The following is a 23,651-nucleotide window of genomic DNA, read 5'->3' as shown; positions in this document are numbered from 1 at the left end:
TTGTACCATGAATTCTGGCTGTTCACCCTCCCCCTTTAGAATCCCATGGACCTGGTCCAAGACACCCCTGACCCTGGCAACAGATCAGCTGGGTGTCTTTTTCACATTGACAGCATCTGCTTTCTGCTCCTCTAATTATTAAGCCCCTATCTCCACTGCACTCGGCCTCTCCCCCATTCCTCTCTGAGCCAGAGAGACCCGCAATAGAATCAATAGAAAACTACACATTTGCAATAGAAAACTGATAACCAACCAACGTGCAAAAGACAAGCTGTGCAAATGAAAACATAAGTAAATAAATAATACTTAGGACATGAGTTGTAGAGTCCTTGAAAGTGAATCCCGGGGTTATGAAATCAATTCTGAGTTTAGATGAGTGAAATTATCCACGCTGGTTCAGGAGTACAGCAATTGAAAGGTCATAACTGCTCCTGAAGAGGTGGCTTAGCAGACGAGTGGCAGGACAAAGATGATGAAATGGAGTCACTTGCAACACCAGGGCAGGGAACCATTGAGTGAAAATGGTGTGAAAGGAAGAGGAGGAAAGTCTCAAGAGCAATATGACCAAAAAGAGGATAGGGAAAGGTAGAAACAAAGGTGAAAAGTGCAGGTACAAATGTAGGACAGGGAAGATCCCAAATTATAGAGGGAGCATCTGAATAATCAGTTCCCACTCTGACAAAATTCCTTGAGCTTTGAATTTCATGATGGAGGTGTGGTGGTTTATGAATTTGGCTTGGACTGAAAATTAGTTTGGCATCTTCTCTGAATCATCCAAAAAATCTGAATATCTTGACTGAGGAGGTGGGAAGCCAAAAATATCCTGGACATCCTAATCAGTCTTCTTTGGAGTTCACAAAAATGGAATGTTTGAGATGATAGAGGAAATGTGTAAAGTAGCATGGTAATCAAAGGGCTTTTAGGACATTCAAAAAAATGCAAAACAATATTGCTAATGAAGAAAAAAAGCCAGCTTCTCACCTGGGATTTTACTGCCAGTTTCCTCTACACGTGATTGGAATTTGATATATTCATCTTGTGGTGGATTAAAAAAATCTTCAACTGCCTATAGAATATAAACCATAAAATTTAAGTTAGAAGATGCAGCAAGATATTATACTGAAGTGTGTCTAAAATTATTCAGGTAAAAACAACAGTGCTTTATAGGATTATTTAACTTCGAAGCAAATTTTCTGACTGGGGTTTTAAGTTACTTTTTATTTGTTAATGCAATTTGTGCTGTCAAAAATACATCCCTGAGGAAAGAAAAAGAAACAGATCAACTGGGTGAGATTTTAAAAATGAGAAAAATATAGAAATTTAGCACCCTTCCTGTCCCCATCTGTGACTCGGCATAGAGCACCTGCCTCCCTACCACTTCCACCCTCCTCTGATTTGAAATAGAATCACAGGAGACAGCTGCTGGTTCATTTTGCCAGTAGTGGCTCTTTGAAGTATTGTTAATAGTGTGCCAATGCATCATGCTCCAATTTATGGTGTTCTAATTAATCTCTAAAGCTCAAATCTATAGGCAATTCCCTGTTGAAAGCTACTATTAAAGCTGCTGCTAGCAATCTTTCAAGCAGGACATTCTAGATTTTAGCCATCAATTTTGCAATTAATTTTATATTTGTATTATTATAGTTGGAAGCACTGAGAACAGATTCTGGCTTAGATACTGACAAAACCAACATTTTATTTAGTCCCATTTGGGATATAGATGCACAGATAAAGGGTTCAGAAAGTTCTTCCCTCAAACAAATGGACAAAATGAGTACAGGTATTAGTGAACTAGATTGTATCAGGTCACATCTTGAGGAAGAAGGGTTCATTTATTCTAGGCTTATTTATGCAAGTCGATGATTTCATAGAATGTTTGTTCTGTAAAGACAGTGCTAGTGTTGGACGCACTCACGTAGGGTTATGGTATTTTCAGCACCTCAGTTTATTCTGCCTCAACAATATGTCTAATCTTTAGAACCGTATGATGTACTGTATAATATTTTTCTATTTCTAACACAAGGTAAATATCTAATCTGAATGAATGTCGGTGCAGTGTTGAATCATAAGATGTACACTCGCGGCTCACACCCTATGGAAATCTATTCAATCTTCAGTTATTTCAGATAATATCCTTACCAATCAAGAAATGAAAGGACACAAGATGATGATTGCTCAAGGCTCAATTTTAGAGAAAGAGATTTGCTTACTATTTGCAAACTGCTTTTCTGTTGGTATGAGGTTCTGTCCAATTATGTTGTACCTTGACACTGTGGCATATTTTGATTAATATCATAGAGCCAGAATAAGGGAATCAAGAAGTTGAACTCCATACACTTGCTGTAGCTTAAAGCACCACAATGAGTCCTTTGGCACTGCAACTATCCTTTTAACCCCAGCTTACCTCTACATCCTGGGGCTTGGGCAATTCCTGCATTCCAAAGCAAAAGTCTTCACTCATCTGCTGTGAGCCTTCGAGCTCTATGAGGCTTGGAATATTCTCCCAGTTCTGTGAATCAAGGCAGTCTGGAGGTGGCGCTGGTAACCCTTCATTGTTATCAAAACACAGCAAGTTGTCTTCGTCATTTCCTCCACTGTTCAGCGGCTGCTGCTGTTTCCCTCGTTCAGTGGGCTCTAGTTCCGCATACTGCCCTGACTCCTGCAAGTTCACAAGTGGTTGGCTATTTGCATCAATGTCTGCAAGTGTCTCATCCAGTGGCGGCCTTTTCATATCTAAAATCAATTCCATTTCATCAGTACTGGTATTGATCAATGGCTTCTCTGCTATCTCACTGTGGTGTGATTCCGATGGTAGCTGATCTATTCCATTGGCCTCCAAAAGGTCCAGTAAATTCTCATTCACTTCTGGTAAATTATCATTTGTTTGTGGCTTCCCAATGTCTACAAGGCTTTGTTCCTTAGTACTTGTGAAACTTCCCTGCTCAACGTGCACCAACTCTTCAGTATGTACAAAGCTGGGAGCCTCAGGCCATACAGGATTTGGGGCATCCACATCTACCAGACCAGGTTCATCAGTATAGTTTGGCACAATCTGTGCTGGCAGTGGCTCTTCACACAGAATAGGTGGGTTTTCTTGAAAGATAGGTGCAGCCTTGTCTAGATTGACCACAAATAAAAAGAATCATGATATTAAATGCAGGGTATTCCTCAATTCACATTTTCCTGATAACACCATTGACCCTTTGGGTAAAGGTCCTCCATTTACTTATTCCATCTTTGTTGTACTGAATTTCATGCCACTCTCCACCCATTAGAATACAACATACTAAAATAGATTGTAGACTTGATAGCATAGGCAATGAAAACTTAAAAAGCACAGAGATTTGAATTCATAGATTTCCTTGGTCAACTGTATCCAAACACTTTTTTTACTCTTTGAGAGAGGACATGCAACACTGTGAAGTCTCGTTTCATGAAACTATATACTCTACACCACTCTTTCTGCCAGTCAAAAAGAAAGCCATATACTGCCCCCTCCTGCCTGGCTCACAATTGTACACTGGTTCTTTTCTCTGTATCTTAAGAATTAAACGCTAACCTTTCTTCTCACCCTGTCACAGAATCTTCCAGCACAGAGGAAGGCTATCTGGCTCATCATGTCTCTGCCAGCTTTTAGAGCTCTTCAGTTGATCTCATTCCGCTGATCTATTAACATAGCACTGATTATTTTCCTTTAAGTTTCTATACTATTCCCTTTAGAAATTTACAACTAAATTCATCTCTCTCTCTGTCTTGTAAGCAAAACATTGCTGATCATGCTAACTTGTGTATAAATTCTCGGAGTGCTTTCTCTAATTATGTTGTTAAATGATCTGGTTCCCATTGCCTGACAATGCAAACAGCGACTGACCGTCATACGCACAAAGCACTGAAACGAACCTTTCCACATGGTACAATTACGCTAGTTTTGTTTTTTTGCTCATCTATATAAATCCTTTTGTCCACATTAGGACTGTATCTTTGTATGCCTGTATCAGAATGTCCTTTTAAGCATGGTAATCATATGTGATTCCACTATCTTCAGTAGCAGCACATCGGTGGCAATCACTCTGTGCAAAAGTTTTACCCTTAAGATGCCCATAAGCCTAAGTCACCATAAACTTTTGCCCTTGTATTTGATATTGCTACTCGTCCTCAATATTAAAACCCTATATTTTGAACATCTTTACTTAGTCATATTTATTTGCTTTTAAGTAGAACAACTCTAGTTTCTCTAGTTTTCTTTTAAGAAGTGAACTCTCTCACTCTGAAAGTTATTCTGGTAAATCTCCTCCTCAGCCCTGGCATCATCTGTTTGGTACCTAGAATATAATGCAATATTATAGCTGAGTTTAAACACGTGATTTGTTAAAAGTTAGTTAATATTCTTACTTTTGGATTTAGTTGTGCACTGATAAACTTTTTTTAAATAGAGAGATTCACATTTCCCCCATTTATTGCCAGACTCAATAATCTGTACATTGCACTGAAAAGTGCTATGCATGTTGAACATACGAGAGCAATACAGTATATTTGCTGTAACCATAGTCTAATTTATTATAAATGTTTGGTTTCAGATGGCACTGGTGAATCTTAGTGACTTCTGGCTGGTGGCAAATGATCACCACAAACATTAGCACGTAACTTCCCCTTGGACTTGGAGGCAATTCGATGTGCCAAAACTGGGCCCATTGCCGAGAGCGAGGAAGACCCAAGATTCGATCGATTGAAGTGCTGGGCCGAATTGGAAAGGACGGGCACAGGCCGAACCAAGGTGGCGGGGTCCAGGCCCCAGAGTGTACCGAAGAGACTGGAACGACTGGGGCCTAAGTTGAGGGTCAGGCCATTCCAGATCACTGCTCTGCTCTGCACTGAACAAAGTGTCTGTGGACAGTCTTTCTCTTTATGGACTTCCGTTCAGAACGCTATTTGCTTGCCTTTATTGTTTGCATGATTCGCTTTCTTTCTCTGCACATTGGGTTTTGACAATCTTTAGTTTTTTTTAATGGGTTCTTTTTGGTGTCTTTGTTTTGTGGCTGCCTGTTAGGAGATGAATCTCAAGGTTGTATAATGTATACATTCTTTGATAATAAATATACTTTTAACTTTGAACTAATCCACCCATGGTTCTCAATGAGCTGTTATCCTCCCAGTCCTTCCGAGGTTAAGCAAGTTTTTTCTTAATAGAATGATTAATCAGTTTTCCAGAAAACAAATTAGAGTATACATGTATAAGTGTCACTTTGAACAACAATGAAGACAACCCTTACATACATTTGTGGATTCTTTTGCACTCAGATTTCTTCTGTAAGATTTCATCAACGTATTAGAATAGCATGTTTCACAGAGAAAGTCATTGTAATTGCTAAAATTTACAGCCTCAATGTTTATAAGTTTAAATAAATTATGAGAAGGACTTCCAAAGCAATGGCTGATAAAGATGCCACCACTCGTGGCAGTGTGCCATCCTTTATATGACACAGATTTTGGATTAAATTTATTTATTTAGTGATCTAATGTGAGGTAGGCCCTGCAGCCCTTCAAACCCCATCATCCCAGCAACACTGATTTAACCCTAACCGAATCACCAGTCAATTTACAATGACCAATTGTACATCTTTGGACTGTGGGAGGAAACCGGAACACCCAGGAAACCCCGCACGTTTAACACGCAGGAGGTACACTCTCCTTTACAGATGACGCTGGAATTGATCTGCAAACTCTGATGGCCTGAGTTGAAATCTGTTGTGCTAATCACTATGATACTGTGGCACCCACTGATAGCCATCCTAGACTGCCAATGACCCAATTTGGTATTAGTTTTCAGGTTGTGTTTTCACTGAGTTTCTGAGTCCTCTTTAACTGTAAAGGAATTTAAATAGATTGCAGAATGTTCGGCAGAGATTCAGCAGAACAAAAGGAAAAAAGGCTATTATTAGTTGTAACAGAGGAAACTTCCCTATTATTTTGTAGGCTTTGTTTGATAGATTCACGTCAGGCAGGAATCCAAATTTACAAACAAACCTCTGTGTATAAACTATCCATATTTTTCAAAGACCATAAGACAGGAGTAGAGAATTGGGCCAGTTGGCCTATCAAGTCTCCTCTGCCATTCAATCATGGCTCTCAACCTCAATCTTCTGCCTTCTCCTGATAACCAGTGACACTCTTAACTAATCAAGAACCATCAACCTCCACTTTAAATTTATGCATGACTTGGCCTCCATTGTCATCTGTGACAATGGATTCCATTGATTCACTACCCTCTAGCTAAAGATATTCCTCACCTCTGTTCTATAGGAATGTCCTTGTATTCTGAGACTGTGCTCGCCTACTGTAGGAAACATCCTCTAAACTCCATTCTATCTAGTCCTTTCAATATTTGATAGCTTTCAATGAGACCTCTCCTCTTTCTTCTAAGCACCAGTAAGTTCAACCCTTGAACCATTAAATGTTAACGCTTTCATTCCCAGGATCATTTTTGTAAACCTTTTCTGAACCATTTTTTTAAACTTTTCTGGACCCTCCCCAATGTCAGCACATCTTTAGATATGGGGACCAAAACTTCTCACGGTATTCCAGATGTGATCTGACCAATGCTTAAAGCCTCAGCATTATATCCTTGCTTTGATATGCTAATTCTCTCAAAATGAATACTAACATTACATTTGCCTTCCTTTCTACCAACTCAACTCGCAAGTTAAACTACAGGGAGTCCTGCACTAGGACTCTCAAGTCCCTTTGCACTTCTGATTTTTGAATTTCTTTCTATTTAGAAAATAGTCTACATCTTTATTCCTTCTATTAAAGTGCATAGCCATATACTTCCCTGCACCGTATTCCATCTACCACTTCTTTGCCCATCCTCCTGATCTGTCCAAATCTTTCTGCAGATTCCGTGCTTCTTCACCACTGCATGCCCCCACCTATCTTTGTATCATCTGCAAATTTGGTCACAAAGCCATCAATTTCATCTTTCAGATTATTAACATATCATGTGAAAAGCACCTGTCTCAACACGAACCCCTGTAGAATATCGCTAGTTACCAGCAGCCAAACAGAAAAGGCTCCCTTTAATCCCATTCTTTGCCTCCTGCCAGTCAGCCAATCTTCTGTCCATGCTAGTAGCCTTCCTGTAATTTCTTGAGCCCTTATCTTGTTAAGCAGCCTCATGCAGCACCTTGTCAAAGGCTTTCTGAAAATCCAATTAAACAACATCCACTGACTCTCCTTTGTTGATTCCGCTTTATTTCTTCAAAGAATTCCAACAGGTTTTTGAAGCACTATGGAAACCATACTGACTTTGACCTATTTTATCATATGTCTCCAAGTACCCCAAAATCTCATCTTTGATAATGAACTCTAGCATCTTGCCAACCACTGAAGTAAGGCTGAGTGGCATATAATTTCACTTATTTTGCCTTCCCCCCTACTTAAACAGTGAAGTGACATTTGCAATTTTCCAGTCCTCTGGAACCATTTCAGAATCTAGTGATTCTTGAAAAAAACAATTCTACTGCCTCCACAATTTCTACAGAAACTTGGGATGTAGTCCATCTGGTCCAGGCAACTTATCTACCTTCAGACCTTTCAGCTTCCCAAACATCTTATCCTTAGGAAAGTAGCTGCACTCACTTCTGCCCTGATATTCTCGAACTTCTGGCATACTGCTGGGATCTTCCGCAATGAGGTGTAATGCAAAATTCTTATTAAATTCACCTGCCATTTCTTTGTTCTCCATTACTAACTTCTCCAGCATCATTTTCCAGTGGTTCTATATCCAGTCTTGCCTCTATTTTACTTTTTATATATGAAGAAATCTCTTCTATTTAATTAGTTATCTTACTTTCAAATTTAATCTCTTCTCTCCTTATTGACTTTTTTAGCTGTCTCCTGTTTGTTTATAAAAGCTTCCCACTAATCTTTGCTATACTGTATGCTCTCTGTTTTGCTTTTTTTGTTGTCTTTGACTTCCCTTCTTAGCCATCTTTGCCTCATCCTTTCTTTTCCTTGAGGTGAACCAGTCCTGTGCTTTTTGAATTACTTGCAGAAACTCCAGACATTGCTGCTCTGCTATCATCCCTGTTTGTGTCCGTTTCCAATCAACATTGGCCAGCTCCTCTCTCATGCCTTTGTAGTTCTCTTTACACCACAGCAATTCTGATAATCTGATTTTAGCTTCTTCCTCTCAAAAGTACAAGATGAATTCTATCATATTATGATCATCTTCTCCTAAGGTTCCGTTAGGTTCTCCCTTAGGTTCCTTTACCTTAAGCTCCCTAATCAAATCTGTTTCATTAACAACACCAGATCCAGTATTTCCTCTCCAATAGTGGGCTCAACCACAAACTGCTCTAAAAAGCCATGCCTTGGGCATTCAACACATTCTTTCTCTTGGGATCCAGCACCAACCTGATTTTCCCAATCTAACTGCATATTGAAATTCTCCATGGCCATCATAACATTGCTCCTTTTGCATGCCTTTTATAATGTGATCCATGCTTCAACTATACCTGCATCGAGAATTAAGTTTGGAACTTCTTCCTCTACAGACTCTTCATTCTCCTCATATATCGGTGTCACAACAATACTTGGATCTGGAGTACTGAAGGATGTTACATCTTCCTGTCTTGTGGATTCAAACTGTGTCTGGTAGTCTGTAAAGGGTTGAATGTAAAAATTCATTTAAAACTCCAGTAACTACCAAATCTCAAACTTAAGAGAAAAAAAACTATGAAACATAATTTAATGTTTTTAAAATCTAGATATTGCTTTGTCAATTATGCAGAAAATGTGAATTAGACTTTTGCTAATGCAACCGTAGAAAACTTGTGGGACCGACTGATCTCAAAAGGATCAGCAAATGATCAATTCACCCAATAAAGGGACTTTAACAGTACAATATTTTGTGGTTAAATATGGTCATGCTGTCACCCACAACTGGTAGAATTCAAAATGATATTTTGAGTGAGCTGTGATTAAATGAGCAATTCTTTTTAAAATAACAACCTAGCAGCATATTTCCCAGACAACTATTTATTCATGTTTACATACAAAGAAGGATTTAATTTTCTGAGAGCAGTCATCAAAATTTTCTTTGGAGAATGCCAGAGGATTTTTTTTTAGAGAAATAATTAAGGACTGAAATACCTTATTGTTGTATGGTTTTGCCTTTAATTAAAGGATTGATTAAAAAGATAAAATGAATTACTTTGCACCCATTACAGAAAATGATGCAGAATAATTCTTTTAGTGCAGCCTGGACTAAGGATTATAAAAGACTGCTTTTGTCTGGTTCAATACAGTATCAGGGACATCTTTTCTTTGCATTGTCAGAATCCAAATTCATCTTGAAAGATAAAAGTTTGGACACAAACAATATGCAAGGATGATAATCAAGTAAAACTTGTAATATAAAGTTACTGGCCAGATAGGTGATGAAGTTGCTTTTGAGGCTCATGACAGCTTACCTTTAGGGGCATTCAAGAGAACAGAGCAGAACTCGAGAGAAAATGTGGGGGGAGGTACTTTTCTGAAAGTTAGTGAAATGGATCTTACCTTCTAATGCACAAACAGAAGACAAAGATGGAACTACTTTTCTGGCTCAGAGAAGATGAAACTTACTTCGAAGTAAACAAAAATAGGAAGATGGAAATCACTTCCTGTGGCATGCAGGAGAGGAAAATGCAACTGGTTTTCACATATGTGTATCATAGGAATATGGAAGTACTTTCTAGAGACAAAAAAAGTGGGAATGCAAAGCTTCTTGGAAGCATTATGGACTGCAGGACAGCTGAATGAAGCACTAACACATACAAAAAGCAGAATCACTGGAGCAGCTGAGAGTGATAGGTAGGGATGGAGGCAAGCTTCAAGTGAGCCACATGTGCATACATAAAACACTCCTCGAGCCAACAGATTGTACCATGGAATAGTAGGATTGATGATGAAATGAAGATTGCATCACTGGAACTTCCACAACAAAATTATTTTGTTTTCAGAAATTTCTAACTTACCAGCCATTAATATTCCATAAATGAACATTTTCCAGTTTGAGGGACTAAGTGAAAGTAGTATGCATACATATTTACCATAATTTTAACTAAGATGTTCTTTCCAATCATTTAACATGATCAACATCAAACACAGGTTGTATCTCCTTGGAAGATTCAAAGTATGTATTAATTTGGATAAATCCTCCCACATTCAATTCCTCTTCATAAGAAAGTATTTAATTTGGAAGCTCAGATATGAGCGATAATAGATGCTCTGAAAGACATTTTTGTCACATACCTGAACCATTTCACCCAACCTCCCCACATTTCTCTCCCTAACACATTTCAAAGTAGCATTTAATATTGTTTGTCACCTCAAAACTTTCCCTGCAGTGTTTGACTTGCGAGGTGACTGTAAAATCAGCAATAACTACATGCAAAACAGTGGCTTGATATATTAGAAATAGTAGAGTTGGTCTTGAATGGTTTAGTGAAAAAATGCACTGATAAATGAGGAGAACCGAAGCATGAAATTCTGCAAGTTTTGTGCTTGAGCGACATGCTCTTGACTAGGACAGCTTTATCCATGCCAGGAACAGAATTAATCAGAAGCCTTATTTCTGGCCATTCTTTCATATTTTCTGTTGGAAGCTAGGATTCAAGAGGGAGGTTGGCTTATGATGCTTCCGAAAAATGAATAAATCATCCAAACTTACTATGCAGGTTTGTTTACTGAGAAAAGTTAGATGGTAAAGTACCTGAACATGATGCTACCCATAGAACCTCTCCAAGCATTGGACCCCTTTTTGCACCAAATAAATCTTGGTTACATTATACAGTTCTGTTCAAAATACAAAAACAACTTATTTTATCAACCCCAACATTATCTTTATTAAACTTCTTTCCAAACACGCTCGATGTACTTTCTGACTGACTGCAGTCAATACATTAGTGGAATCCATAATTAAAGCACATTAGCAACTGTAAAGAGTAGCAATATCTCTAGAGCATTTCTCGTGACCTTCCACGGGCCTTAGCTGTGAAACTGGGAAAGAACCATGGAAACTCTTTCATTAGATGTTTTTAAAGCCGCCTGATCAGCAACCATATTTCAGAATTGTGGCCCGAAGTTTAGCCTGAGTACATCTGCACTGTCTTAAAGTTTAAAACATGGGCATTAACTCGTCTGCGGAATGCAGGATTTTACTGGCAAAACTAGAATTCCTTGTCCATCTCTGATTATTCCTGAGGAAGAAATGGTGAGCTGCTATCTTGAATTATTCTTGTACTGAACATATTCTCACAGTGCTGTTAGAGTGAGCCCTCATATTCCCAGGCAGTGTCAGCGAAGGATTGACTAAACATTATCAAGTCAGGACGGTAGGCACACTGGAGGGCAACCAGAAGCTAGTGCTGGACTCACACATCCACTGGCAGACAGTTAAAAGTTTGGAATTGCTGCTGAACAGGTTTTGGTAAATTGCTCCAAGGCATGTTATAGATGGACACACCACAGCTATGCAGCACCACTAATGTGATGGATAGAATTTGATTTGCATTGGTTAATCTATAAATTGGAAGCAAACAGACATAACGTTTCAAATTGATGACTTTCTGCCAAAACAGACAAGTTAGAAATGAAAACAGCAGGAATACTGCAGATGCTGGAAATTCAAGCAACACACATCAAAGTTGCTGGTGAACGCAGCAGGCCAGGCAGCATCTCTAGGAAGAGGTACAGTCGACGTTTCAGGCCGAGACCCTTCGTCAGGACTAACTGAAGGGAGAGTGAGTAAAAGATTTGAAAGTGGGAGGGGGAGACAGAAATCCAAAATGATAGGAGAAGACAGGAGGGGGAGGGATGGAGCCAAGAGCTGGACAGGTGATTGGCAAAGGGGATACAAGAGGATCATGGGATAGGAGGTCTGGGGAGAAAGACGGGGGGGGGGTGGAAACCAGAGGATGGGCAAGAGGTATATTCAGAGGGACAGAGGGAGAAAAAGGAGAGTGAGAGAAAGAATGTGTGCATAAAAATAAGTAACAGATGGGGTACGAGGGGGAGGTGGGGACTTAGCGGAAGTTAGAGAAGTCACCAGCCTCCGGGTCCAACATATTATTCTCCGTAACTTTCGCCACCTCCAACAGGATCCCACCACTAAGCACATCTTTCCCTCCCCCCCACCCCCCGCTTTCTGCAGGGATCGCTCCCTACGCGACTCCCTTGTCCATTCGTTCCTCCCCCATCCCTCCACACTGATCTCCCTCCTGGCACTTATACTTGTAAGCGGAACAAGTGCTACACATGCCCTTACACTTCCTCCCTTACCACCATTCAGGGCCCCAGACAGTCCTTCCAGGTGAGGCAACACTTCACCTGTGAGTCGGCTGGGGTGATATACTGCGTCCGGTGCTCCCGATGTGGCCTTCTACATATTAGCGAGACCCGAAGCAGACTGGGAGACCGCTCTGCTGAACACCTACGCTCTGTCCGCCAGAGAAAGCAGGATCTCCCAGTGGCCACACATTTTAATTCCACATCCCATTCCCATTCTGACATGTCTATCCACGGCCTCCTCTACTGTAAAGATGAAGCCACACTCAGGTTGGAGGAACAACACCTTATATTCCGTCTGGGTAGCCTCTAACCTGATGGCATGAACATTGACTTCTCTAACTTCCGCTAATGCCCTACCTCCCCCTTGTACCCCATCCGTTATTTATTTTTATACACACATTCTTTCTCTCACTCTCCTTTTTCTCCCTCTGTCCCTCTGACTATACCCCTTGTCCATCCTCTGGTTCCCCCCCCCCTTGTCTTTCTCCCCGGACTTCCTGTCCCATGATCCTCTCATATCCCATTTGCCAATCACCTGTCCAGCTCTTGGCTCCATCCCTCCCCCTCCTGTCTTCTCCTATCATTTTGGGTCTCCCCCTCCCCCTCCCACTTTTAAATCTCTTACTAACTCTTCCTTCAGTTAGTCCTGACAAAGGGTCTCGGCCTGAAATGTCGACTGTACCTCTTCCTAGAGATGCTGCTTGGCCTGCTGCATTCACCAGCAACTTTGAAGTTAGAAATGAAACTAGTTTTAAGTCAAAGAAGATGACAGCAAAAAAGGAAGGCCTGTGATAGGATGGAGCCTTGAATGAAAGCAGTAGTGTGGTACTGACTGAGAGATGGTGGTGAAGTGTGCAAATAACAAGAGATATACAAAAGCTGAAATACCGTAAGAAACGGAGCAAATGCAGAAAACAAATTTTTTAAAAATGCAACCTTACATATGCTTATGATAAACATAAGAGTTTCTGCAGATGCTGGAAATCCGGAGCAATACACAAAACTGGAGGAATTCAGCAGGTCTATGGAGGGGAACAAGTAGTCGACGTTTCAGGCTGAGACCCTTTATGTCACGTACATGAGTTTTAAGCTGAAAGTACACTGGCCCAAGGAAAGATAAAGCAACATCTCCTACAGCCCCACTTTCATTATTGCACCCACCCTGTCTATTATTACTCTCTCACTTTAACACCTTTTCCCAACACAATTCAATACATGCAAGTTTTTTTTAAAAAATGCAGATTCATTGCCTTTGCAGTTATCTAAATAACTTCTTTAAAAAATGGCTAATTTTCCTTCTGCCTTGCAGAGCGTTTTGGGATTTGCACAAGTCCCCTACCAAGCAAGTGGACAACTTTCAGGATTCAGCTAATTTCCAGCTATCAAAGAGCATCTGAGACTGGCATGGATGCATGTGACCCAAAAACACCAAAGAAAAATGATACCACCCAGAACAAAAGAAGCCCTCTTGATTAATATCTCATCCATTACCGGTGCACAGTGGTTGCTTTGTGCAGTGTGTAGTAGGTAGTTGGTGAGGTTTTGATCAACTAGGCTTCTACAAGTGGACTCCATTTAATTGCTCATGCTATACCAAACTACGTCCCTCCTGAATTCATGACATCTACCACAAGGGCAAGAAATTCAGGCACATGGGAACACCACCATTTGCTGTCTCCTTGAGTTGAACAGCATCTTGAGTAGGAACTATATTGCTATTCCATCACTGTCTCTGGATCTAAACCCTGAAAGATTATGCCCCAACAGCATTGTGGGAGAACCTTCACCGGAAGGATTATGGTGGTTCAAGAAAAGTAAAACCTAAAGCATTTAGGGATGGACAACAAATTCTGGCCTGCCTATCTCCTGAAATATGAATAAATAAAAAGCCCACTTCTTTCTTACTGGTGCAATGGCATTAAAATATCAGGTAAATTCATTGAACCCTTGTGTGCAAGGCAATATGTCATAGGTTGGGTCTTGTTGTCCAAATGAGAAGGATACAACTTGTAAAAATGGAAGCTACGACAAATAGAAGTAGAGATCCCATAATTTTTGTTTGGTGTTGCTCTTTGTTAAGTTCAATACAACTCTGTTTATGACGCTGCGTCATCTTTTATTCAGTAGAATTCCCCAGCTTAATAAATAAGGCAAATATCATTTTGAAGGCTAAAGCTAATGTTTTGTCTTTGCTGTGCAACAGCTTGTGATTTTATGGCATACTAAGCACAGAGGGGTGCGAGAGGGAACATCTCACAGTTTTGCTCCTTACTATGTTTGTACAGTAGAAAACATTATAAAAATCACATACCAGCTACATTGCCTGAATACATTAAAATTCCCTAATTAAATTTTATAGAACCCTTATGATCTTCAATTTATAGTAACCTTTTAGAGACTAGCTATCTACAAATTAAATTGCAATAGTTTGGAATAATCTGAAGTTATTTAACTCTAACAAAGACAGAAAACCTTTGTTCTAGCTAAATTTCTGCCTAGCTCCTGGACATGTTAGCAATGTTCAGTCTTTTGGAGCAGAAGGTTGGATCTACAAGGCATAATAACGAGTGAGTTACCTACGATAAGGTGTTTATCATGCTGAAAAATTATAATGAAATTTTCTTATTAATATCCTGTACACATGAGAGCTGTTGTCGGTGTGCATTTGTTGCTGACAAAGCACTAATTCATTAAAAGCAAATTTCATACAGTAGCAACTAACGATTTGTGACCAAAAGACCATCAGGGACCAAAGCAAGCCAGATTCTTTCAAGTCAACATCTTTCAAGAACCCTGAACTTTCAATGGTCTTTAAAATCAATTATGTACATTTTAAATTGCCAATACTATTGAGTGGAGTTAGTTAAAGTTAAAGTCTGTCCCGAGCCTTGTGGCCCATCAGGCCGGTACTTATGCCGGTTTCTGTGGCGTGAAGCAACTGAGAGTACGAGACTTCCCCCGGATAGGACAACAGTCTATTGCAAGGTTAACCCCCAGCATTTTGCCGGTACCCATTTTCAGCTGGGTGGACTAGAGCAGTGTGTGGTTAAGTGCCTTGCTCAAGGACACAACGTGCTGCCTCGGCTGGGGCTTGAACTCACAACCTTCAGATCGCTAGTCCAACGCCTCAACCACTTGGCCAAGTGCCACACATTGCAGTGGAGTGAACACACAGCAACACCTCATGAGAAGTAACAGTGGCATTGGTATCATCAAACTTCATTGTCCAACTGAGAAGGAAATTAATCATTAAAATAGACGCAGAATGGGAAATGGTAGTAGAAAGTCCATTGCTTTTTTTTCTGATGCTGCTTCTTGTTAGGTTCGCTACAATTTGACTTAGATATTGCAGAATTACACACAAGTTTCCAGTGTCAAATAATGCCCAAGTTTCTGCCACTTCTCAAAAGAATATGTCCAAATTTAAATGGGTTCAAATGGGCATCAATAAACACTGTACACAAGGAAAAGTCAAACCCACACCATTATATTTCAAACAATTCAACTTTTAAAAATTCTAAATTAGAGTTCATTCAATCATTATCAACCTACATCAGTACAGTGGGTAATTTAAGAATCTATGATCAGAGAACCATTTCAATTATTAATGTGATTTATACATTATCACAAATTGTACAAACAGTAATAGAGTACAAAGCCAGATATACTCATCACAGTTGGAGGGAGCTTGTGCATGAGTGTGAGAAACCTGGCTGGTTTCATTGGCAGAGATTAATTGAGACAGAATGCTTGATGAACAAAAGCATGAGGATAAGAAGACATGGCCATATCAAAGGTACGCACATATTCAATTCTTTCCAAAGCTCTGATCTTTTAAGTTGTGCATTTGGAGTATATCAGATGAATGCACTCAGGCACAGAAATGGAGGACACCAAGCAGTTTTGGTGCTGTTCAGTGAAAGATTAATATCAATTGTCTGTAAGAGAATAAATCTACCTGTTCAGAGACTTTTTCCATCCACCAGAAGGGACAGACATGGTCCTTTGTCACACATAAAAGCAAAGGGTCATTCAAATCTTGCAACATCATCAGAACAATGACTTCAGTCCATACTGACTAGTGTTTACTGCTCCTGACGTAGCCCCTCTCCTCCTTCTGCACCTGCAGCATTGTGGAAGTTCAAGTGACTTTCTCTGACAAGAGGACATTGGGAACAGAGCTATGTGCTGTATCGTCAGTATTAAAAATAACCAAATCTGCTTGTTTAATTTTCCCCTGATAATTCATCTTGTTTCAATATGAGACCGCTCTCTGTTTTCTTATGGCTCCAAGTCAGGGGCTTTAGAATTTGATTTAAAACTGCAGCATCATTTCTTAAATGCAAAGCTATTTAGTAAACTAGAAGCTACACAGTGTATGGAAGCCCATAAGAGTCTCCATACTGTAGAAAGTGCATGCTTCTATTCAAAGAAACATGATACTCTATATTTAATTAGAAAGTATATACATACATGAGGGGTAAGACTGGAAGGGGCTATGGCTAGCAGCAATTCGAGGGCAAGGGGATCTTGGAGGGGACCATGATCGCTCGGGCAGACTGTTCTGATTCTTAAGGAAGGGGCTGTTCACTCGACCTGTGGGGAGAATGTGTCACATCAGTCAGTAACACACAACAGCAAATAAGAGAGTTAAGGGGTAGCAAAAGGGATTGATGAGGTGGTTAATGCAACTAATACAGTGTAACCCATTTATTGTCATACCATTCCAAAGACAGTATATAATTAAAAGAAAATGACACTTTTCATGCATTGCTACTGCTGTCACTGAAAATGTTTTGGCTATTCTCTTAATGCTGCTTAATTCACCAGTCACCTCATCTCGGAAAAATATTAAATCTGAGCTGCTACCATTTACTGAAGAATTACTTAATTTCTTTTGCACTAAAATGGTTCCAAACCATCACAATCTTAGAAATTACATGTTTTAATACTCTCCCCTTCCTTGTATATACATTTTTCATGGCTTCCCCTTATCCATTGATTTTCTCTTTTACCATATTTTTCCCATATCCATTTTATACTGTTAATTTTTTTAAATCCCCTTTTCTCAGCTACTTTAGTTCCCCTTTCATTATCTCATTTACTTTCACCCTCTAATTTACTCAACTCCCCGCTCACATTCTGATGCAATCAATTTCGCAGTTTTTGGCTTTCCAATTAGTTTATGAAGTCAGTTCCAACCACTCTAAGCCAGGTATGATAATAACACTGCTCCACTGTACTAGAAATCATTATATCCCTCTAGATAACGTGTGAACACTTGTTCACCACTGTGAGAAAGTGTTCTGCTTTCAAGAGATTACTGCACAATTTTTGAATTGTTTGGGCTGCACTTGTTAAAAGAGTTTTTCAAAATAAAAACAAAAGAAAATCACTCTCAGTGAGATTGCAGGAAGATGTTGAATTTTCACTTCCGTCCTTTTGATCCTTCCTGCACAGTATGATCAGAGCAGTAGACAGTCCACAGGTCCATAGCAGAGGATGTTCCCAACAAAACAATGCCCAGAGAATTAAAAAAACATCACTTGGTCACAATCAACACACATCAAAGTTGCTGGTGAACGCAGCAGGCCAGGCAGCATCTCTAGGAAGAGGTACAGTCGACGTTTCAGGCCGAGTCCCTTCGTCAGGACTAACTGAAGGAAGAGCTAGTAAGAGATTTGAAAGTGGGAGGGGGAGGGGGAGATCCAAAATGATAGGAGAAGACAGGAGGGGGAGGGATGGAGCCAAGAGCTGGACAAGTGATTGGCAAAAGGGATATGAGAGGATCATGGGACAGGAGGTCCGGGAAGAAAGACAAGGGGGGGGGACCCAGAGGATGGGCAAGGGGTATAGTCAGAGGGACAGAGGGAGAAAAAGGAGAGTGAGAGAAAGAATGTGTGTATAAAAATAAATAACAGATGGGGTACAAGGGGGAGGTGGGGCATTAGCGGAAGTTAGAGAAGTCAATCTTCATGCCATCAGGTTGGAGGCTACCCAGACGGAATATAAGGTGTTGTTCCTCCAACCTGAGTGTGGCTTCATCTTTACAGTAGAGGAGGCCGTGAATAGACACGTCAGAATGGGAATGGGATGTGGAATTAAAATGTGTGGCCACTGGGAGATCCTGCTTTCTCTGGCAGACAGAGCGTAGATGTTCAGCAAAGCGATCTCCCAGTCTGCGTCGCGTCTCGCCAATATATAGAAGGCTACATCGGGAGCACCGGACGCAGTATATCAGCCCAGCCGACTCACAGGTGAAGTGTCGCCTCACCTGGAAGGACTGTCTGGGGCCCTGAATGGTGGAAAAGGAGGAAGTGTAAGGGCATGTGTAGCACTTGTTCCGCTTACACGGATAAGTGCCACAAGCTAACAACAGTATTCCCTGTAAACTCAGCTAGATATGCTGACATGTATAGTGATGAATACAATCTGTTGAAATTGACAAACATCCAGTATCATAAATGTAGACTGCCATCATCAGACTTTATATTACCCTGGCTGGGATAAACCCTGGCAGTAACATAGTCTGCTGGGCAGGATTGATTCCTGTTGATGGTACCTTGAGTGAAAATAACAAAATCATCTCCACAAAATTCCCCAAGTTCACCAGAAAAATATGTGAACCAAAGTCAGTATCCTCTTTCAGGTCAGCATCCTTGGCACTGAGGCCTGAGTTGTACCCTGTCAGCTTATAACTTTGTTTGCCCAATGTCAGACACTGGACACAAACATTCATTACAATCTCTAGGAAAGGAAAAGATCATTAGGTGGACAGAGGTGAAACAATTCAAAGGTGTGTTCCGATCCGCCTTGAAAAATGTAACATCCCTACTGACTCTCAGGAAAACCTGAGCCCGGAACCTCAAGGCCCTGCATTCGAAGCACCCAAAAATATCCAATGTAAGTGGCAAAAGCATCTTACAAACCACACAGCAGCCTCCAGTTAGACACCATACCTTCCCAAATGTGGAAGAGACTGTGGCCCCCACTTCAGAAGCCACAAAACCTGAGTGAATGTAAGTCACCTTTAGTTCCAAGGGACTGCCTAAGAAATTAAGATTGATTGCCGGTTTGAGGAGTGAGTTTTGGCTGCAGAAGACCATTGAGTGGCACAAAAACCTGATGGAATAAGCAGTTATGCAACATATCAAAAAGGACAAGATTGAAAATTATACAATAATCAGATCACTGATTTCCATGATAGGAAAACAGCATGGAATTGTGGAGATGATTCTTAATGTAACTTTAAATGAGAACTGAGAACCCACAGTAAAATAGCCCAAAGTTTAAAGCATTTTTCCAACATTCACTTATTACATCATCAAGAAAATCATGCTCCATCACAGGACAGTAAGTAGTGTGGATAACCCACATACTAATTATAGGTGAAACCCACATTCTAATTATAGATAAGATGTGGAGAAGGCCTTGTGTTAACGAGAAAGTCCCAAATAGCTGAGTACTATTGGGAAGCGGGTCCCAGACTAAATGTAGTGATGTCACATCGTTGAGTGCAGCTTTGGGAAGGTTGGTGCTTGATGCATACTTGGAGTCTCACTCCATTGACAGCATCACTATGAAGAGAAAAAATCAAGACAAGTGTTGTAAAGTAGGGTTGAAACTACCACCGATGACTGGGGGCCTTATGAATTCCTTCTCTGCTTTTAAAACAATGATCCAAGATACTTCTCCTTCCAAAGGTTTGACATACTTCAACCAAGTATCTCAAACAGTTTACATCACCAGAAGGTTTGTTATTATCAGACATTGAAACATTTAAACATCAGTTTCCTTCATTTTCAGTTTGAGATATATCATAAAACCAAACCGTACATACAGTGCTGAAGAAAAGCTCAGAAGAGTGGGTTTCATTATTTAATGTCATTTAGCATTTACTAATAGTTTGCCTGTTGTTGGCATCTTCCTCCCTCAAAGTACCTCTCTGTTATTTAAAAAAGTACAGTACTATGACCTTGTTACAAACTCAGGTGTAGTGTAATGGACAGCAACTTCAACAAGTGCTGATTGAGTGCTGCTTCTGCCCCAACCATAAACCTTTACATCAGGAAGATATTTAATACAGTGGAGCCCTGTTCATCAGAACTTGTAATCCCAATTTCACTTGTTAATTGTACCATGAAAAATGGCCCAAAGTGCACACTGTATGAGAACATTTTGGGTTGCTCAATTAACATTAAAACTTCTCCAAACATGGTTCAACTTGTCCACAGGTGGCTCAACTTTAACCAGTTAAACTAACCATCATATATATGCATGAGTCATCCCAGCCTCAGTTACATCAGTTGGTCCAGCTGATTACATCTTCACCCCATGTTTTATTACTTCACTTGAGATAACTGAGTGTTCTTCTTCCCTGTATGTCCTTCCGGTTTTCCCTCAACTTTTCCAGCTGAATCACTCGATTCAATCGCCAATTTTAAATGTTTTACCTGTCAACAATCACAGCACTCTGCATAATTCCAGACCAAGTCATTCAACATGATTAATTCCATTCTTTACACAGGTTACTTTACTGGCCGTCCAAACAATTTAGTTGATTGAAAAACAATCAGATATTACTGCATGCCACTTTCATTTGGCTGATGTGATTATAGTCCAAGTGAATCATTGATGTTGTCTGCAGCAATCAAGTATCAAGACAGAAATATTAATTACAGATATTTAGTGGTTTGAGTGGCAGATGGTTTTGTTATGTTGTTGAGCTTATACCTTGATGTTGATCACCTCATCATAATAATTTCAAAAAGCATCTAAGCAGGTTGCAATGTGATCAACCATTTTATTTTTACTGATCTTGAAAAAGGATTTGATGATAACAGAACGGACAAAACCATTAACTCTGCCATTTCGAGGGAAGGAATTTTCATGGAGAATGAGAGGCCCAAGGGAATGAGGGGTTGAAGATGTGCAATAGGAACACTGAGATAGTTTCATACCTGGTCTTTGGCCTGAAATATGTGAAGTCTCAAAACTCGTTGTCATAGCTCTTTCTCGCTGCTTAAAAAATTCCCTTGGATTTCCATCTCTCAGTGCAATAAGGGCGGCAGCTTCCTGTTAAGAAGTGAGAAACAGAGTGCCTACTGAACAGAGAATGGCTATCTTAATACATTTCTGCCGTTTTTACACGCTTGGTTGTGAAGATTAGACTAATCATCTTTCACACCATATGAATTAATGGAAGATGAGGTGCTGTTCCCAGGGCTTGCACTGGACTTTACTGGAAGAGTGTAGAGCTTGGAGTAGGAATCAGATGGAAAAGGTGACAGGTGACTGGAGGCTCTGGATCACATTTACAGAATTAATCGAGCTCAGAATCGGGTTTAACACTGGCCTGTATTGTGAAATTGTTAACTTAGATCCATGAAGTAGTCAGCTAGATTCTATTTGGTTTCCCCACTGAAAAGTCAGCTTTATGGAATATAGAACACTACATTGGAAGCAGTACAAATCACTACTTCATCTGGAAAGGCTTTCGCAGCCCAGGTAGAAAACAAGGATGTAGGAGGGAAGCTGTTGTATCTCGAGTAATTCTGGATGCAGTTGACCTGAGAGAGGCAGTGGGTACTGGTGGAGATGAACAATGAACCAAAGCATTCTGGGAGGAATAGTCCTTCCCTCAATCAGAGGTTCATCTTCTCCTCTTCCATCACTACTCTTTTCTGCTGGGTTGAATCAATCTCACACAGAAAAAAATATCTTGATACCACTCAAGTTCTGCAAATTAAAGGTGTTGTTATGGGAACCTATGCGTAACAGCAGTTTGTCAAAGTCAATTTGTACCAGTCAAAATGAGAAGCAGGGTGCATCACAGAGCTAGGCTCCATTCCAAATTCAGCTGCAGTTACTAGCTAAATTTCTGTCAGATCTGTTCTTAATTGCCTCAGCAATCCTGTTTTTTGTGGTGTGCTCTACATGGAACATCTATTGTATCAGTCCCACTCCAGTCCACTCCCTTACCTCTGTATTTAATTCACTGATGATTCTATCGGCAATGCTTTCTGCTTTTGTCTTGAAGTCGAAAGTTTCATCAACTCTGCTGCTGATCTCCACCTTCACATTGGTCCCATCTTCACATTTTCTCTACTTGCTCCAGGCAATAGCTTAGCAACCAATATCCACTACAGGGTTACCTTGATTGTATTTCTTCTAATAATGGCTTTATGTAAGGACCCCTTTCCATTCTCCAGTTTCCCTATCTCCACCTGTTCTTGTGATGATTCCCAACCTTATCTGTTTATATCCTCCTCCTTTCACCTTTACTCCTCCCTGCCAATTTCAGAATAGGTTTCACCTTGTCTTCACTTTCCATCCACTCAGCCTTCACATCTAATAAATAATTCTCCATTTCTGAATGCCTCCAATATGATGCCACCAGCACAGACATTGCTGTCTCATCTCACCACAATCCCACCACCATAACCCCCTCTCCTCCAACTCTGACACTGTTCCAACAAAATTCAACACAAGCTTGATAAGTAGCACTTCACCTTCCTACAGGCACATCCTCTGAATACTGCAGGACTCGAAAATTACAGACCTTCTCTAGTATGTTTACTGTAGGTTTTCAGCAGTCACCCCACCGATAATTTTAAATACATATTCTTCATTTGGTCCACCTTAAGGCAAATCTGATGTGCCTTACTAGCACTACCTTTCACTTTATTCTATCACCTCTTGTCACTTAATCTCTCATTCCCTCTACCCTAACACAGAACTTCCTTTTATTCTTTTCTTCCGTCCCTCTTCTTTGTGTACTGCTCTGAAAACTTATTTAAATCAAAATCCTATTTTTAATAAAAGATAAGCAATCTGAAAAGAAAACTCTTCATTGATACCACTTCATTAATCACCTTTCTAATATTTTTTTAGTCAAGCCAACTACAGGGATCAAGTACAAAATTGTTGCAATATAGGATACAATTCCCATATTTTCCTGTACTCTGTGCATAGATTGTTTAGCAATCTCAACCAAATGGAAAAAACATTCAGTGACATAATTGCAGCTTGTTTTATCTCACTGAAATCCTCAGCTTAATCCCTTTTAGGAGATCACAGAGGTGAGCTAGAACATTAAATCATGGTTATTAAATCAGAGAGATTTTTACGACCATTATTTGATCATTCTCAGCAAGGCTGCTTCCTCAATGAACAGAGATCACACATTTGAAACCTTTCAGGAACATTCTGCAAACTTTGAAACATTCCTGGGAATGCAGGTTGCACTGTGGGGGGGGGGGGGTTCTGTGGATAATGAGATGGAATTTTTGCCAAGCCGTTGTTTAGATTCTGATCCTGTT

At 40.1% G+C, this 23,651-nt stretch overlaps 1 protein-coding gene across 3 annotated transcripts in view; it reads right to left on the bottom strand.

Annotated features, from left to right (window-relative positions):
• The window catches only part of LOC134349388 (drebrin-like), a 203,423-nt gene that overhangs the window by 7,955 nt on the left and 171,817 nt on the right, over positions 1–23,651 (bottom strand). For 2 of the 3 annotated variants that reach the window (XM_063053610.1, XM_063053609.1), the window contains exons 10-14: positions 21,291–21,405; positions 16,804–16,926; positions 8,514–8,657; positions 2,405–3,117; positions 982–1,066 (exon numbers count right to left, since the gene is read on the bottom strand). In XM_063053610.1, the coding sequence (XP_062909680.1) occupies positions 982–1,066; positions 2,405–3,117; positions 8,514–8,657; positions 16,804–16,926; positions 21,291–21,405 (1,180 nt within the window). The remainder of the gene's footprint in view (positions 1–981; positions 1,067–2,404; positions 3,118–8,513; positions 8,658–16,803; positions 16,927–21,290; positions 21,406–23,651) is intronic. The other variant, XM_063053611.1, reaches the window with a different exon arrangement.

Source organism: Mobula hypostoma, chromosome 7 (assembly GCF_963921235.1).
Source record: "Mobula hypostoma chromosome 7, sMobHyp1.1, whole genome shotgun sequence".
Classification (NCBI taxonomy): domain Eukaryota; kingdom Metazoa; phylum Chordata; class Chondrichthyes; order Myliobatiformes; family Myliobatidae; genus Mobula; species Mobula hypostoma.
This window is presented reverse-complemented; position numbering and strand designations above follow the sequence as displayed.